Genomic DNA, 19,479 nt, shown 5'->3' with positions numbered 1-19,479 from the left:
TCGGATCAATGGTTAGGACTGCAGAACTGAATCTTTGATTTTCTTTATCACTTTAAATATACACATTGTACTATAAGAAATTTGATTCATTTTAATGAAACATGAAAAGTAACATTATTCTAATATGATATAATTAATTCTGAAAATGACATATTCATTGCATTTAAAAATACATTAAAAGAAAGCCTGAAACATCCAAAATAATATTCAGAAAACTTAATTGCATTTTATCAAAATATGTTCATAAAAAATATGCTACGAATGAAAAAGTCACGAAAACTTTTTTTTTTACAATAAAAACAATCCTTTGTTTTGAGATAAAAAAAGAAAAAAATTATGACAAAGAAAAAGTATTTCCTAATTAAATATTTTTTTAAAATGTAAAATGAGACACGCTTTCGTAGATCAAAAGAGATGAATTCCAGGCAAGCAAGCAAAAAAAAAAAAAAGCTTCCAGGCGAACAATAAAAAAAAAAAATGCTTTTATCAGTTTTAAAAAAATATCGAAAAAAACAAGCAAAAAAAGGGAGTAGCAAAACATTATAAAATTGCTTTTGCGGCTACAAATTACATGCGTCGAATGGAGTAATTATCGTCTGCAAGCTTTAAAAATATATCAAATCATCATTTTAAAACTAATATTTATCAGTTTCATTTAAAATAATGGCATTTCATTCTGTATTTCCTTTTTAATTGAAAAATGACAGTAAATTTTGAACCCAATTCTACCTGATGCAGTTTTATTTTATTTCGAATTCACATATTGAAAGGATTTTTTTTTAACTTCGCACTAATATTCCATTAATTTTTCTTTATTTCAACTTACAAATGATTAATATCTATTCCATCAAAATTATAAAACAAATCAAAATTCTACGCTTTTTTTTTCTTTTTTTTTGAAAATTTTTGCTCAAAGTGTAATTTCTAATGTTATTTTGAGTATCATTTTACTTATATGGTATGCAAGCAAAATATATCAAACAATATCCATAAAAATCTCTTCAATAGAAATTATAAAGCCTTAAAATTCAAATATTTTTCCCATTGATGATTTGTTATTGTTAACTTTTTATTTCATGACACACGTGAATTTCAATGACATTTTAAGAAATTATCATCTAAAAGGCTTTAGTTTTGTTTTGTTTTCATTTGAAAAAGTATGAAGTCTAAGCAATTTGTTTACTGTGTTGTCTTTCTTAATTCTGAAAATTTTAGAATGTTTTAATAATAACCAACAAATTGAAAAGAGTTCGATTGTAGACAAAAAAAAATTCGAAAGATAAAAATCAAATACAAAATTTCAGCCGTTTATCTTATTACTTCCTTCAGTAAAAGTATTCATATTTACATGACCTGACAAAGAATTTGCCTTTTAACAGATCCCAAATTTGAAATCATGAAATAACAATCATTCGCAATTTCTCGGTGGACATTTTTTTTTTTTTTAGATATTGTGTTTAGAGATATTGACAAACATAATCTCAAATCTAGTTTGTCGGTTCAGGGATGTCTTAAACATGAAATCCAATAAAATATCGCCAGCGAAATGTTCGGTCATTATATAGTGCTTTCTGTTTGCATACTTCGCTTTGACTGCGTCCTAGTATAGGGGTAGCACGCCTTTCCCGTGATCTAGGGGTCCTGGATTCGAAACCAGGTTCGGATACTGTTGTTTTTCTTCTGTGTTCTATCTGTGAGGTGTGTGAATGTGCCCCCCTGTAAAAACAGAGCGGATGTCCTTTTCTTCACTGGACACGGCCCATTCCCGACATACCTACACAGATTCCACCTGGCCAACTCTCCTTATTGTAGCTGTGGGGAGATAGGATCCCCAATTCACTATGCCACCGAATGCCTACTGACTCTCTCGTGGCACATGAGGAAGCCAGAAACAAGTCTCGAGGAAGAATGGTACAGGAGAGTTGCATCGAATACCCTTTCACGCGGCAAGATCCACTCCATAGTAAACCATATTCATAAATACCAAGACCTCTTCAAGACTACACAATAGCTGAGATCAAACTGCCACTTGTCAAAATCAGCCGAAATTATAACTTCAAAAGTCCCTCAAAAGTGCAGTTCTGACGAAGGAAATCAAAACCACAGGACTCAGAAGGACGTTACAGATTTCTGACTATTCAGTGATTGTTTATATGCTTATACATATCATATAGATGTTCTCAATGTAATTTATCAGTTTTTTCAGTTAGTAATCTCGTTTCCCTGTAAGTTGAACCTATAGTGACCATTTGTTTTAGTATCCATGTCCCCTCTATTCGGTTATTACGTCACCAAAAAATTAAATACAGTCGTGTAGGATTTGACACCGATGGGATTCTCTCCGGAAAACCCTGGATGGTCTGTCTCTTTCTTTCTACCAACATTTTCTTTCTTTTTTTTTTTCTTTTTTTTTTCCTTCCATCTTGTGCTCATCCAACTGGTTAGATAACTTAGTGTTATAGGCACCAGGGGCACAGGATGGCGTTATGTTATGTAAAAAGGGGTTGTGCAAATGAATGTGACGCATGAAAGTAGCTAAGTCGTACTCTTAACCCTAGTTGGCGTTATTGAAAAAAAAGACGCTCACTCGGCTTAAATCGCTGACAGATAACTGTCAGCGGACCTTAAATCACAACACAACATACTTCGCTTTGGAATAAAATAAAAAAAAATCCTAAGAATAATTCAACTCCAACAATTCTTCAGATTTTATCCAATACATATTGAAAAGATACTGAAATGAAAAATATGAAATATTATGTATTTTTATCTGTATCTATTCAGTATATTATTATTACAATATATAGGATGACCTGTAAATTCATTTTAAGCACTCTAAATTCAAATGACTTCTCATATAACCAAGAAAGTAACGTGTACCTATAGTAAACTGATTATGCCGAATTTAATGAGGCAGGTTATAGCGCCCCTAGAGATGAAATAATGAGGTTAAAATAATTTAACACAATCATCGCTGAGGATGAATTTGATAAAAACACCATGAAAAGACAAATATCAATTCTTCCGGCTGTAAAAAATAAATGAAAAAAAAGTATAGGTATTCTTCAGATATGTATTAGAAGGCTCAACCTATCTAAACTGGCATAAGAGACAAATTTTATCCCACAGAAACCTATGATTGGAAGGATCTAAAAGACGAGATATCTCGATGGTAGTGTTGAAAGTATTAAAAAATAAAAGATTGACAAAAAGCTCAATGAAAAAAATTTCGTTACTTCATAATGAAAAGGACAAAAAAAATTCCTGGAGTTACCTGTAAAATTGGCGAAGGTATTTGATATTAAAATAACGAACTTTCCTAAACTTGAAAAAGCATTCATCTTGAAAATAAACCAGCGATACAGCTTTCTAGCAAACTCTCCAATAAATTAGTCATTCTAGAGAACGCATTACATGGCATTGGCGAGCAAAAATTACGAAGTATTAACTTTTGGTGGGAACTTAGCATTTTTATTGAATTTATCATGCCATCTTAGCCAAATTATTTTCGTTTAATCCTTGTTATGTGTTAATAATATAAAAAAATTGGATTTGTGTTTTAGGCAATTTTTTTTTCAACCGATTGAAACCAAACCTTGATACAAATTTGTCCCTGTAGTCACAAAATCCTATACCAAATTTGATATCACTTAAGTCACTGCGTCCTTGAATTATCGCGTTTGCATGTTTCTGAAAAGGCAGACAGACAGACGGTGAATCCGTAATTGGATTTGGCTCAAAATAATGGCAGATGTCTGCACTACAGATGTTAAAACTATGTACTGAATTTTATCTATATAGCTCTCTTCGCTTTATAATTACTGTTGCCACTCATTTTATATTTCGCACTTCTTGCTGTCTTTTCCAATTATGTAACTTGTCATTCAGCTAGCGATACTGGCAACGGAAGAGAAATTAGTGTAGAATTTCAGCCATGTTTACGTTTTTGATAAAGTTCCTGTACATAATGGAAAATAAATAGTTTATAGATAAAAGATCGTCTTCAGTCACAACAATTACATTTACATTCGAACAGGGTGACAGACAGACATCTGGCGTAATTTTACTCAAAATGTGATAGAAAACAATAAATTTGATTTAAAGACTCGATACCAAATTTTTTTCTGTTTAGATCAAAGCATTTTAGAGTTTTCTTTACAGACGGACAGACAGACATTTTCCTAAAATGTTTTTTTCGAACTCTTGGAGGTTTAAAATCTAGAGTTCGAATTTTTTGACGATTACTGCAGTTCTCTATACTATCTATCCGAGAAAGTAAAATATGTATTCTGTTTTGTTATCGCACAGTTTTTCAGAGTTAAGGTGTATGTACACACTTGAAACTTTGAAAATCGTTCAAAATATCGAATATTTTTTTATTGCTTAATAATGTTCTCTGATTTATTAGCTTTCAAACGATACAAAGATGTTGCCAATATTCCAAATATTTCTCAAGTTATAATTACTTTTCTTGACGTGCTTTCATTGAAAACTCTAGTTACGGTGTTTTTAAAACTCATTTTATGAAGAATGATATTTTTCCACTCTGTTGCTTCATTCAAACAATCATAACTCAACAAGAAATGAACCAAATACAGTTATTTATATATCAAAATAATCTGCATGAAATAGCGGATGTTTTGTGCTTCAATCGAATTATATTTATAGAAATAAATTTTTAATAGCTGTTTAAAAGTTAAAATGGCAGAAAAAATCTCGCTTTTTCTATTCATCGTTGATGAATAAAGTGTTAAAAAAAACTATATATTTTTATAACGTGATTGAGGCAGACAATATGAAGACTAATATTAGCCATCATTTCCAACTAGAATTGTGTGTCTGTACAAATTAGAATTTAAGATATCATGTTTCAAAAAATAGGCTCATTAGCTCATTAAATCTTACTTAATGAATTAATAATGAGTGTATTATGGTTTTTTCTCACTGAAATGAGTTTAAACATATATTAATAACCTACTCTGAAAAAACTGGATTTTTAAAGTTAAAATTTTAAAAAAAATCTTCAAGTGTGTACGTACATCTTAAGATAGGGAAAAGTGAAATTTAAGCAAGGAAAAACGTAAGCAAATATAAGGGAAGGATCTAAAACACCGATAAAGCAGGTAAGATTTTATTTCTTATTCTAATCATTGCCATATATACTCAATCCATCACAATACTATAATTTATTTTGATTTGAATATATTTAAGGAACATACAAAACTTCCAGCCTACGACCAAAGTTTCGGCGAAATATTTCTCTATTCAAATTTTGACTTTTACAACTTCACTGGGGATTCACTACTTATTTTTAAAACGAAACGTACAGCATTCTTCTTTCAATTTTTCCGAAATCTCCCCCCAGTTGCATAACATACTGACTTGAATCGCGGTATTATGCAGGAATTCGAAGCGAACAATCCACTATAAATTTGATCCGGAAAAAGGACTCGAATTTTCCTGTTGGAAACTACTTTGAGAAAGAAGGGAAACTCCCCCCCCCCCATTCTCCGATCATCAATCTTTTCGATATCAAAGTCTCGAAGCGAAACCTTTGATCAATGAACTTTCACCAACCTTTTCCATGCAAATCGCCAGATAATGATAGCTGAATTTGCCGTCCCAGAATTCCTCCTTTTTACCCTATTCTGAAAATTCACTCCTTTATACTCCCGGAGAAGGAGTACAATTTCTATAAGAGAGAAGTGAAGATGAGTTATCTGTTGAGATATCGTCTGATATGACGAGGGAAAAATTGTTTTTGAAGTTTGTTTATCGCCTGCCATATCTAGAGTCAAAAGAATGTTTTTTTTTTTTTTATTGTTTTTGAAAACTTCAAATATTAGCTCCTTTATTGATATACCGAGTCATTTCAGACGAAGTCATTTTATACTTTCGATTTCAATTAACCCTTTGCAGTCGGAAAGATAATTCGATGCATAATTATTGACTTAATACATGGATCTGTTTATTACTCCAAAAAATTAATACATGCAACTGTTTTAAGTTGAGTTTCCCTGAAAAATGAATCTATATTTTTTATTATTTTGTAGGTATTTTTAGCAATTGAGACTTTAAAAAAAATGTCAAAATGGTTAACCGTCTTGAATGGCGACAGAGAGAAGATATTCGATTGCAAAGGGTTAAACCTATAATTTAATCTTCGAATTTTTAACTCGAATAAATGTTTAGAAAATGAATTTTCTATTTTTAAAAGTCATATGTGTACCCTTTTATAACTCACCTGAATCAAATGATTTCCGAATTTCATTAGAATTTAATCGATATTGAGCAAGAATTTACTTTCTATAAGTGGAAACAACAATGCATACTAGTAAAACTGGATGATGAACATTATTCCCATACTTTCACGTTGAAAAAAAAATTCTATAAAAGAAAACGTATTATATACAGTCGCCTAATAGGGCCATAATAAATTTATTCTTGAAGTTTAAAGTTTAGTTTAGTTATATTAACGTCCCAATTTTTAAAACCACACTAGGGCTATTTTAGAACGGATCTTGTAATTTTGAACCTCGGTCAGACGATGAGGGCGACACCTGAGTTGGCACTCCTCCGGACGGTTTAACGTAAACCATACCCGCTTACATGACGGTTTTTTGGTGGAATCAGATCTCGAATCTAAAACCCTCCGGTTCCGAAGCCGAGACCTTACCACCAGGCCACCGCCTTGAAGTTTAAAATTGCTTGCGAGATCTGATATGGGAAGAAAAGTCACATTTTTATATTATATCTGAGAATAATACGAGGTCATTCGAAAATGAATGTCTAAAATTTGCTTACACAAACATTAGAACTATTAGAAAAGGCGATATTTCGAATTTCAATTAAAAATGTTTTAAAGAGGGGCGATTTCTATACTATGTATTAATATATGCACCGCTATGAAAAAAAATTTATAAAATTTTATTACAAAAAGTATTAATCTTATGGTCAATATTTAACACATCATTTTCAAAGTAATTTTTTTTTATTGCAATGCAATTTTGGTAAGATTTCTATATCTTCAAAACATAATTTAAATTCATCGTCTTAAAACCCCGTCAGAATTATAGCAAATTTTCGTGTATCCCATAAAAAAAAATAATATGGCCTTTTAAGAGGTAGGGCACAGCTTTGAAACAACTAATCACACAGTTCCACATCTGATAATTGCTGAGTTTGTGAAGCCGTATTTGTTAAAAATATCAAATTCATGAATAAAAATGACAATACGAGAACCTGAATATTCACTTCGAAAAACCCGAGTTCTCTTCCGAATTCTTGCAAGTATTTTTGGCTCTTTTGATACAAGAAATTGTTCCGTGATGTCTCTAATTACCAATTCCATGATCTGTTTGACCTATTAATTATCAAAAATGTGGATAGTGTTAACTATTAAAGCGTTTTATCTATGACAGATTATCTCTTTTTCTTGTTTACTTTGCAGTATACGAAGTGTAGCGGAAGTATTGTAATTGGCAAAAAATTCGAATTCGAGGTTTTGACAAATCACCACGTTTTAGACCTCCCTGTCTTCGGAAAATAAATTTTTAGTATTATGTTTATCTGTCTGTCTGTGACAAAAACACTTTGAGCCGGGCGGATGAAATTTAATATGTGGTCTTTACTCCAAATTTTGAAGAAAATTCGTTCAAAGGAAGTCTGTACGGCTCTTTCAAAATAAGTTACCTTAACTTATCTTCAATACAAGTTACCTTAACTTATCTTCAATACAAGTTACCCTAAGTTATCTTCAATACAAGTTACCCTAAGTTATCTTCGATACAAGTTACCCTAAGTTATCTTCGATACAAGTTACCCTAAGTTATCTTCAATAGAAGTTACCCTAAGTTATCTTCAATAGAAGTTACCCTAAGTTATCTTCAATACAAGTTACCCTAAGTTATCTTCCATACAAGTTACCCTAAGTTATCTTCGATACAAGTTACCCTAAGTTATCTTCGATACAAGTTACCCTAAGTTATCTTCGATACAAGTTACCCTAAGTTATCTTCGATACAAGTTACCCTAAGTTATCTTCGATACAAGTTACCCTAAGTTATCTTCAATACAAGTTACCATAACTTATCTTCAATACAAGTTACCATAACTTATCTTCAATACAAGTTACCATAACTTATCTTCAATACAAGTTACCATAACTTATCTTCAATACAAGTTACCATAACTTATCTTCAATACAAGTTACCATAACTTATCTTCAATACAAGTTACCATAACTTATCTTCAATACAAGTTACCATAACTTATCTTCAATACAAGTTACCCTAAGTTATCTTCAATACAAGTTACCCTAAGTTATCTTCCATACAAGTTACCATAACTTATCTTCAATACAAGTTACCATAACTTATCTTCAATACAAGTTACCATAACTTATCTTCCATACAAGTTACTCTAAGTTATCTTCCATACAAGTTACCATAACTTATCTTCAATACAAGTTACCATAACTTATCTTCAATACAAGTTACCATAACTTATCTTCAATACAAGTTACCATAACTTATCTTCAATACAAGTAATTTAACATCTATCCTCTGCAGATAATTTGTGTGCGCTTATAAAATTTCAACAAGGATTCGACCATCAGTCGGTCTGTACTTTTAGAAGCATTTAAACAAGATAACATAGAAAAGTAAATATATTTTGTAACTACAAATATAGTTATATCATTTTTTAGCATCAACCTGTTAGGAAAAAGTGCATCTAAAACATAAATTGATTTTCAGATACTGTTAACCGCATGGCAGAGATTAATCACCATGAAGGACGCGATATATTCAGTAAAATGTTTAAATTCACTAACGGCTAATATTTTTAATTATCGTGCACCAATAATTCACAACTCTGTCATACAAGATTTTCTCTTGGATAACGCCTTTATTATATTAACATCCGGTTTTAAAGCAACACTAGGGCTATTTTGGGATGGACCTCTCTGATTTGAACCATGGTCAGGTGACGAGGATAATACCAGAGCAGGCATTGCCCTTTAATCCACAACCACCATCGCGACGGCATTTGGCTCCGACGGATTTAGTGTGCACTAGACCTTCTTACACGTTGATTCTTCGGCGGAATCGGATCCCGAACCTTTAACCCTCAGATCCCGAAAACGAGATTTTATCACTAGGCCACCATGGCCAACTATTTATTTAGGTGTATGCGAAAAAGTTTTGGAAAGACAACTGCCACTGATTTAATATTTTATTTCACCGAAATATTCATTTTTTATAAATGCATCGTTCCAAATATTTTTCTGTGAAGTTCTGGAATGAAATGGCTAAAAATAAATTTTAATTCATATTATTTAATTGGTTTGCATTCGTTATTTTAAAAATTGGACAAAATTAAAACTTATTTCATCAAAAACAGTTTTTTTTCAGACGATAATATTAAATCAAATACTGAATTTAGCCAGACGTTTCTGTTTGTCATGAAAATGTAAGAGTTCGAAAATGGTTTTCTTGTATATAAACAATCTGAAAGAAGTAGTCCGATACTTTTTGGTTACAGACTTGTACAATTTTAATCCATATTTTTCGGTGAATTACATTTCGTCATTTGGGAAAATCGACACAGTTAAAACTCTTATTTCATTAAAAACAATTTTTTTCAGACGACAATCTAAAATTAAATACAGAGTATTGCCAGATCTCTCTGTGAATCATAAAAATGTTAGAGTTCAAAATGGTTTTCCCGTATATATGCATTTTGAAAGAAATTGTTCGATACTTTCTGATTACAGAGTAGTACAATTTTAATTCATATTCTTCGATCAGTTGCATTTGCCATTTTGAAAATTCGACAAAGTTAAAACTCTTATCTCACCAAAAACATTTTTTTCAGACGATAATATAAAATCAAATACTGAGTATTGCCAGATGTTTCTGTGAGTCATGAAACTGTAAAAGTTTGCAAATCTTTTTCTCCTATATATGTATTTTAAAAGAACTAGTCCAATACTTTTTGATTATAGTGTAGTATATTCAGAAACATCAAAACAAGCTCTCAATATTTTGGATTGAGACGCCATTTTTAATTCCGCTTGAATGTTTTTAACTTCGAGCCTCTTTTGAAAACGTTGTTGTGATGACAAATGACAGTTGGCATCCTTTCAAATTTATCTGGAACTATCGTGATAAATTGTATCTTTTAGCCCTAAAATATATATCAAGAACACAATGGATCTATTCATATTTACTGCATTCATTTTCGCACGCGAAGTGTGTTATTTCACTTAATCAATATGGCAACAATGAAGCGGTTAATGCTTTTCGGGAAAAAAAAAAAGTTTTTAAAAAAAATAGCACTCACGCTAGCGTGCTATTTGTGAAATAGGAATATGGACGAACACTTTATTATTTTGTTGAAGATTTTGGAAGTGAGCGCAAAATATGGCAAGGGCTGTTCTGGAGTGTGAAATGTTTTGGAAAATATCCAAAATTAGTATTTTTTTTAAAACATTTTTAAGAAAATGGCGAGGCTATAAAGATGGTTATGGAGATTTTGTTGCAGAATTATAATAAGTTGCTGTGTTCAATTTTTTTTATTTTGTTTATAGTTAAAATAGCTGGATTTTATAAAATTCAATAAGCATTAAAAGAACAATGCATCAGGCAGGAAGATAGAAAAAAGTAAATTCTTTGGCAAATTTCATTAAAAAAAGGGAAATTCAAAAAAAAATATTAAATAAATAATATCCATTGAATTAAATGAGTAAAAATCCTCAAACAATTAAATAGCTAATTCTGAAAAATTTAAAAATACGAAAAAGAATTTAAAATAAATACCATTTTTCTAATATTTCTGTACTTTCCCTATTTTATGATTCCCCATTAGATATAATAAAGTGATTATTTCTGCTAATAATAAACGTGTGCGTGTCTGTGTGCGTGCGTGTGTGTGGTGTGCGTGCGTAATATTGACATATTATATACATTAGAGAACAGGAATGAGAACTTTGAAGCGATTTTCTAAAACTCTTCAGCAAAATTTTTATTAGTTAGAAATTACGCTTAATTTTGGTTTTTCCTTTGACAATTTCCGAAAAATTTTATTGCACAAAAATAAATTTAATACCGTTTAAAAATTTAAAAAATAAATTTTTGAAACTTCTTAAAAACCATATTTTTGCCTGCTTGACAAATAATAGACTGCATTTGTGTCTCGGATTTCAAATTGTTTTTATTGTTTTATCAATTATTTGATCACGTGGTTTTCCATCAATGCTAAAACTTGAAGGATTTTGTTAATATCTTTGTACTTTATGAAACGGATGAAAAATGAAGTTACAATATTATAATTTATAAGATAAATGAATCACATTTATAACCTTAATAGCGCTGTAATGTCATGTGACAAGTATGCATTAAAAACTTCATATAGAAAACGAACGGTACATATGTAAATTAATTAAAGAAACACTATTGTCCGGCAATTTCACGATATCCTGTATATAAGCAATTTAATTGAATTTAAATATAAATCTCTGGCAAAATATCTAGTCTGCAAAGCCTGTTATTTTATCTTATATACTCTATAAAATATATTCCGTTCTACCTTGCATACTCTATAAAATATATTCCGTTCTACCTTGCATACTCTATAAAATATATTCCGTTGTACCTTGCATACTCTATAAAATATATTCCGTTGTACCTTGCATACTCTATAAAATATATTCCGTTCTACCTTGCATACTCTATAAAATATATTCCGTTCTACCTTGCATACTCTATAAAATATATTCCGTTCTATCTTGCATACTCTATAATATATATTCCGTTCTATCTTGCATACTCTATAATATATATTCCGTTCTATCTTGCATACTCTATAATATATATTCCGTTCTATCTTGCATACTCTATAATATATATTCCGTTCTATCTTGCATACTCTATAATATATATTCCGTTCTATCTTACATATTCTATAAAATATATTCCGTTCTATCTTACATATTCTATAAAATATATTCTATCTTATATATTCTATAAAATATATTCTATTCTATAAAAATAGAATAAATATATTCCATAAATATAAAATTTGAAAGAACTCTTCAGACGCTAAATTTTAAAAACTTTAATACTTAATATAAGGCCTGACTAAATGAAAGCGAGACCTTAGCTGTAACGGCGTAGTATCATATTCCAATGAGCTAATGTGTTAGCCGATAGATGGCAGGGTAGCACTGAGAACTGCACATGCGCAGTTAACTGCATCCGCAATTTATTGTATGACAGTTTCCTCTAGAGTAGAACAAAGAGCAATTATATGATTCCTTGGATAAGAAAAGGAGGAGGATCATGGTATATGATTTCTTGGATAAGAAAAGGAGGAGGATCATGGTATATGATTTCTTGGATAAGAAAAGGAGGAGGATCATGGTATATGATTTCTTGGATAAGAAAAGGAGGAGGATCATGGTATATGATTTCTTGGATAAGAAAAGGAGGAGGATCATGGTATATGATTTCTTGGATAAGAAAAGGAGGAGGATCATGGTATATGATTTCTTGGATAAGAAAAGGAGGAGGATCATGGTATATGATTTCTTGGATAAGAAAAGGAGGAGGATCATGTAACACGATTTCTAGGATAAGAAAAGGAGGAGGATCATGTTACACGATTTCTAGGATAAGAAAAGGAGGAGGATCACGGTATATGATTCCTTGGATAAGAAAAGGAGGAGGATCATGTTATATGATTTCTTGGATAAGAAAAGGAGGAGGATCATGGTACACGATTTCTTGGATAAGAAAAGGAGGAGGATCATGGTACACGATTTCTTGGATAAGAAAAGGAGGAGGATCATGGTACACGATTCCTTGGATAAGAAAAGGAGGAGGATCATATTACACGATTTCTTGGATAAGAAAAGGAGGAGGATCATGGTACACGATTTCTTGGATAAGAAAAGGAGGAGGATCATGGTACACGATTTCTTGGATAAGAAAAGGAGGAGGATCATGGTACACGATTTCTTGGATAAGAAAAGGAGGAGGATCATGGTACACGATTTCTAGGATAAGAAAAGGAGGAGGATCATGTTATATGATTTCTTGGATAAGAAAAGGAGGAGGATCATGGTACACGATTTCTTGGATAAGAAAAGGAGGAGGATCATGGTACACGATTTCTTGGATAAGAAAAGGAGGAGGATCATGGTACACGATTTCTTGGATAAGAAAAGGAGGAGGATCATGGTACACGATTTCTTGGATAAGAAAAGGAGGAGGATCATGGTACACGATTTCTTGGATAAGAAAAGGAGGAGGATCATTGTACACGATTTCTAGGATAAGAAAAGGAGGAGGATCCCGGTATATGATTCCTTGGATAAGAAAAGGAGGAGGATCATGGTACACGATTTCTTGGATAAGAAAAGGAGGAGGATCATGGTACACGATTCCTTGGATAAGAAAAGGAGGAGGATCATGTTACACGATTTCTAGGATAAGAAAAGGAGGAGGATCACGGTATATGATACCTCGGATAAGAAAAGGAGGAGGATCATGTTATATGATTTCTTGGATAAGAAAAGGAGGAGGATCATGGTACACGATTTCTTGGATAAGAAAAGGAGGAGGATCATGGTACACAATTCCTTGGATAAGAAAAGAAGGAGGATCATGTTACACGATTTCGAGGATAAGAAAAGGAGGAGGATCACGGTATATGATTCCTTGGATAAAAAAAGGAGGAGGATCATGTTATATGATTTCTTGGATAAGAAACGGAGGGGGATCATGGTACATGATTTCTTGGATAAGAAAAGAGGAGGATCATGTTACATGATTTCTTGGATAAGAAAAGGAGGAGGATCATGGTGTACGATTTCTTTGATAAGAAAAGGAGGAGGATTATGGTACACGATTTGTTGGATAAGAAAAGGAGGAGGATCATGGTACACGATTTCTTGGATAAGAAAAGGAGGAGGATCATGGTACACGATTTCTTGGATAAGAAAAGGAGGAGGATCATGTTACACGATTTGTTGGATAAGAAAAGGAGGAGGATCATGTTATATGATTTCTTGGATAAGAAACGGAGGGGGATCATGGTACATGATTTCTTGGATAAGAAAAGAGGAGGATCATGTTACATGATTTCTTGGATAAGAAAAGGAGGAGGATCATGGTGTACGATTTCTTTGATAAGAAAAGGAGGAGGATTATGGTACACGATTTGTTGGATAAGAAAAGGAGGAGGATCATGGTACACGATTTCTTGGATAAGAAAAGGAGGAGGATCATGGTACACGATTTCTTGGATAAGAAAAGGAGGAGGATCATGGTACACGATTTCTTGGATAAGAAAAGGAGGAGGATCATGTTACACGATTTGTTGGATAAGAAAAGGAGGAGGATCATGTTACACGATTTGTTGGATAAGAAAAGGAGGAGGATCATGTTACACGATTTGTTGGATAAGAAAAGGAGGAGGATCATGGTACACGATTTCTTGGATAAGAAAAGGAGGAGGATCATGTTACACGATTTCTTGGATAAGAAAAGGAGGAGGATCATGTTACACGATTTCTTGGATAAGAAAAGGAGGAGAGCATGGTATATGATTTCTTGGATAAGAAACAGAGGAGGATCATGCTTCACAAATTTATCCCAGAATGAAAGAGGTATGTAAAACTGTGTCTCGCACGATTCATCATATTCCAGTAGTAGCAACGTTACGAAGCTGGACGCAAATGCCAAAGGCCTGCCCTGACCTGGGAAAGCACATGTTTTGACGAACATTTTCACGATTTCGAAGGAACTCGACCAGGGGATTCACTGGATAATCACGTGTGAAAATGTTGAACTCTCTACAAGTAAACGAAATGTGTATGAATAAAGCGCAAAAGTTCTGTTTCTCATTACTGCAGAAACGTTGAATCATCACACGTGAAACTGTTGCGGAACTGTGGACAAGCAAAGGAATAATATAGTTCTCAAAACGTTTCGTTCATACGACAGAATCGTTGAATTACCATAGATCGTTAAATCAATATATTGTCCCGTAGGTTCTTTAGTGTAGAACTCAATGACACACACAAGAAGTAGAGCTAAACCAATTTATTAACTCAACTCTGAACCGAGAACACAGTGACTGACAGATCCTCTGCTTTTATACTAGCAGGGAAAGTTCCAGAATACTTTTCTGGAGACAGTAAGAAAAGTCCAGAACACTTGTCTGGTAAACTAAAGAAAGGTCCAGAATCTTCTGGAACATGAAATAAAGGAAAATATAAAATCAAGTAATTAAATATTTGCACAGACTGTGAATCGCATTGTCTCTAGGGGGATTCGAACTCATGATATCTTGATTAAGAGACCAGTGCGATGACCATTCGGCCCTGGTGAGTCGACTGCCTCTTTTCAATACGGCAATATAATGTAAAATTATCGACAAGCAAAGCAACTAATCACATAGTCCATAAAACGCTTGTTTATGGTAATGCAACGTGGATGCTAAAACATCTGGATCACTCGGGAACCTAGGAATTGACACTGAATCCATCCACTCATTTTGTATGAGGTGCGACCAGTATTTTAACGGCAATTATTTATAATTATACTGTCCCACACGAATTGCAATTATAATATGATTATTAAAATTTCTTTACATGTAAATATAGCATCTTTTCCTTCGGGCACATCTTATGCGTTCTCATATACGATACATACTAGAAAAAAGTATTATAATCGTCAAACATTCGAATAGAAGATGTTGACGAAATTTCATGTTTTAGACCACCCTAGATCAGAAAAAAATGACGAGATGGGACTGCTAAGGGGAAGGATTTACCGGGGCCTTAGGACTCAACCATATTCCCACCTATACTGTCGCAGCTTTCCAGTCATTCCATATTTCCGTGTGCCTTCGGGCGGGTCAGTATACATAGGCTTCATGCACATTAAATTTAACGTCACATGGCAAACACCTTGATCCCGATGATGTGAATGGATCCCGATGAATTTTGAAATGAAGGGATGCGTCTGTTATGCTTCCATCATTGATAACAACTGAAGATTGAAAAGTTCTCACCAAAACCTCAGTGTTGTTTTAAATTCGGATGTTAATATAGCTAAACAGGATTATTAATTAATTTTCAGAATAAATTATTGAACTTCGGAATTAGATAAGCTTATACAGAGTCTTCTCCGAATGAGCTCTGTGAATCGGCTAGACAAGCTTAGGATTAATGATAATGCTACCTCCATAGATAACGTTTGTAATCTTGTTATTCATTCTCCATCGCATATATTTGTGGAATATGAATACATTTGTTCAGTAGATCAAATGAATAATTATTTAATATCTGTCGAAGTTTATCTAAATGTAATATAATTAAAATATATCTCTTCATCTTTACATAACATGATCTGCTTCTGTGATAAGTATTGCCCTTAACATTTAAATCTGTAACAGCATTTTAATGTTTTTTCGCGTCATTTTGGGATTTATTTATTCTCAAAATTTCTTTAAAATACAGAAAACAGAAATCAATTTTGCTGCATATAACATTTTCATAATCAAACCACACAAATCGTTTATATGTATGTAAAAATTCCCACACCTCACTGGTTTTTCGTTCTAAACTTTTATATTCGAATTTTTTCTGCTTATCTGTCCAGCAATTATATTATAATAAATTCTAAAAATCCATTGCTCACTGCAACATTATTGTGTGTTTCTAATCCAAATATAAAAAATGTTTCGAAAAAGATTACATGCCCCGATATGTTCGGAGTCTGAATTTGTTATTTTACCGCTCTTTTCTATAAATTGTTTTTTTGTTTATAATGCTAATTTGAGAAAAATTTCGATTTAGCAGATAGAATTAAAAAATTCTAGATACCAATAATCATAATCATTCCAATAATCATTCTAGATAATCATAAATAAGGATTAAACCATTTAAGTAAAAAGTGAAATATGTATGTTTACGATTTTGTAGTATTGCTTCTCAACCCAATTAGTTCCATCATAAAGAAGACAGTTCTACTGATAACTCTAATGAATTCTGGACAGATGTTAGATTAATGGCCCATAGGCGCGACAACCATTTGACAAAGAATTTGGCGAAAAAAAGGAAGATTCCAGCATTAACAGGAATTTTGGCAATAGGACCATTCGGACGAGAACTATGACGATTCCCTTAAAGTTTATGTGCCTTGTGTTGAAAGCTATAAAAAGCCAGAAAACCGAGCTGGAATCAACAAATTGAGTGGAGCTCAAGAGATTAGCTAGTCGAGTACTAAATCGAGCCGAGACTCAGAGTCAAGTGTTAAGATAGTATCGAATCTTGTATTGAGTAGCTAGTATCCTAGTGAAAGCCAATAACGAGTCGGCAGTTAGATACAGCGAAAGACAGAAAACAGTGAAAAATAGCAGACGTTTGAAGAACGTGAATAATTGTGTGAAGTCTCCCTCCTTATGGAGTTCTTTCTGCCCACTTCGTATTCTCTGCTGTGTTTTTTCTTTGTGTATTCACATCTTTGTGTTGAATAAATGTTTTTTTTTAATTTTTTAATGGGCCTCTTTAATTGTTTCACTATATACCCTTTACACCGAATTCTTTGATGTTGTGGATATTGCGAAAATGTCTAACAATATTATAAGCATCTTAGTGACAACTTTTCTATTAATGTTATAATACGTTTAGAATAATTGCATTTATGATATAAAGCCAAAGTTTAGCCATTAGTTTTCGTATATCTGTGTCGAATTTTATCGCTTTATTAGCAGATAAACTATCTTGCTCAAAATTAGATATATTTATGAATATTGTTTTAACTTTAATAATGTTTTAACCAATTTTGTATAAATTATAATGCACAGTATTTTAACACACTTGATTGACTGCCCCTAGATCTCGGTTACTTAAAGCCCGGTAAACTCGTGAACCAAAAAGATTTATCAGTTCTTTCAATTTTTTGCAGTTGCCATTAACTATTTTAAAGCAATAAAAAATCTCGAGATAATACGAAACTTAAATTCCAAAAAATAACGGTAAAATGGATCAATTTTATTATTATCATACATTAAAATCGTCTGCGTTAAACTTTTAAAAAATAATACCAATGAAGATAAAAATTGCTGAGAAACACTTTTGCATTACTGAAAAGTAATCTTTTTATTAGCTCTTCAGTAATAATTTTTTTTTCTGTACAATTTTATCTAAAATTATTTAAGTTTTTTAAAATATTAATATTTTAGGAAAACAATTTTGTAGGATCATTTCCTCAATTTATTGCAGGAAAATGGAAGATTTCACTTAGTTCCTAATTAATTAAATATTTAATTAACTTTTGCATTTTGAATAGTTGAAGGTATTCTTTATATTGGCGAAATTATGAGCGTGCAAAGTATGTTTGATAACGACCCTTTGTTTTATGAGGAGATGCAAAATTATATACAGACCAATTATTTATATCACGATCTAATACCGTAAATGATAAATTTAAATAATAATAGACAACGCATTGTAAAATAAATGAAGTTAGTAACATTTAAAAAAAACTAATTATTAACAAACAAACGATACGTAAGTCAGCTGTAAATTTCAACGCAAGGTTGCAATTATCTTCTAGTATCTTTTAAGCTTAATAAAATGTATTCTTTTCCTTTTTATTTCAGATTATTATTTCTTTTATCACGTCGAAACACCTGGCAATAGAAATTCTGCTAAAATAAAAGCTTTTGATCTCTGAAAACAACAGGTGTTCGATAAATACGACGCCAAATCAATTTTAGTAGAAATGCAACCAGTCGCCTGCGAAATGACGTCATGATTATTTTTCACTTCCGTTCTTTAATTCATTCCAGAAAATAATTCTTTGAAATAAATTATTCTTATTTTGCAGCATTTGAAATCGTTTTTTTTTTCTTTAGTTTAAGATCGTTTGGCACTTATTATGTATCAGTTATGAGGAAATATGTTGCAATTTATAGATTTTTTTTTTGTCAGTTCATTTTCGCTGTTCAAAGCATGTTTAGTAAGAATTCTGCTAGATTAATTATCGATTGAAATTTAGCTGCAACGAATATTTTTACGAAGAACTGATGGGGAGGTGGAATTAAAATTTCTCGGCTTTCTGGAACAAAATCTTCAGGAAGGCGAAAATAAAGGGAAGGAATAAAAAAATTTATAAAGTAGTTTATTCAAGAATTAGGATTTATTCAGAAATTTATTAGTGACTATTATTCAGCTGTTAAAATTTAAGCATAATAGTTTCAATGCATAGAATAAAAAATAATTAAATTTAAAAAATAAAATTATATAATTTTTTTTAGAAAGTCTTATTAGTATAGTATTTATTAAAAAGGAAAATTCCAATATCATAAAATATCATTAGAACAATTCTACTTTAGAACAATTGGAACCATGCTATATTTTTCAGGTTTAAGGCTACTTTCATCAAATTGAAGTGAAAATTGATC

General features: G+C 31.8%; 2 protein-coding genes across 5 annotated transcripts in view; one reads left to right on the top strand and one right to left on the bottom strand.

The window, feature by feature from the left end:
• LOC129956867 (putative polypeptide N-acetylgalactosaminyltransferase 9) overlaps positions 1 to 19,479 on the bottom strand; it is an 881,963-nt gene that overhangs the window by 577,046 nt on the left and 285,438 nt on the right. The gene's annotated exons all lie outside the window — the stretch shown is intronic.
• Positions 12,310 to 13,833, top strand: LOC129957337 (loricrin-like). Its single transcript, XM_056069606.1, has one exon. The coding sequence runs from the start codon at positions 12,310 to 12,312 to the stop codon at positions 13,831 to 13,833; it is 1,524 nt and encodes a 507-aa protein (XP_055925581.1).

The sequence above is a fragment of the Argiope bruennichi genome, chromosome 11, assembly GCF_947563725.1.
Source record: "Argiope bruennichi chromosome 11, qqArgBrue1.1, whole genome shotgun sequence".
NCBI classification, from domain to species: domain Eukaryota; kingdom Metazoa; phylum Arthropoda; class Arachnida; order Araneae; family Araneidae; genus Argiope; species Argiope bruennichi.
This window is presented reverse-complemented; position numbering and strand designations above follow the sequence as displayed.

Bases quoted from the DNA above. Each gene is read 5' to 3' on its own strand.
- LOC129957337 (XM_056069606.1), top strand. From the start codon at position 12,310: ATGATTCCTTGGATAAGAAAAGGAGGAGGATCATGGTATATGATTTCT.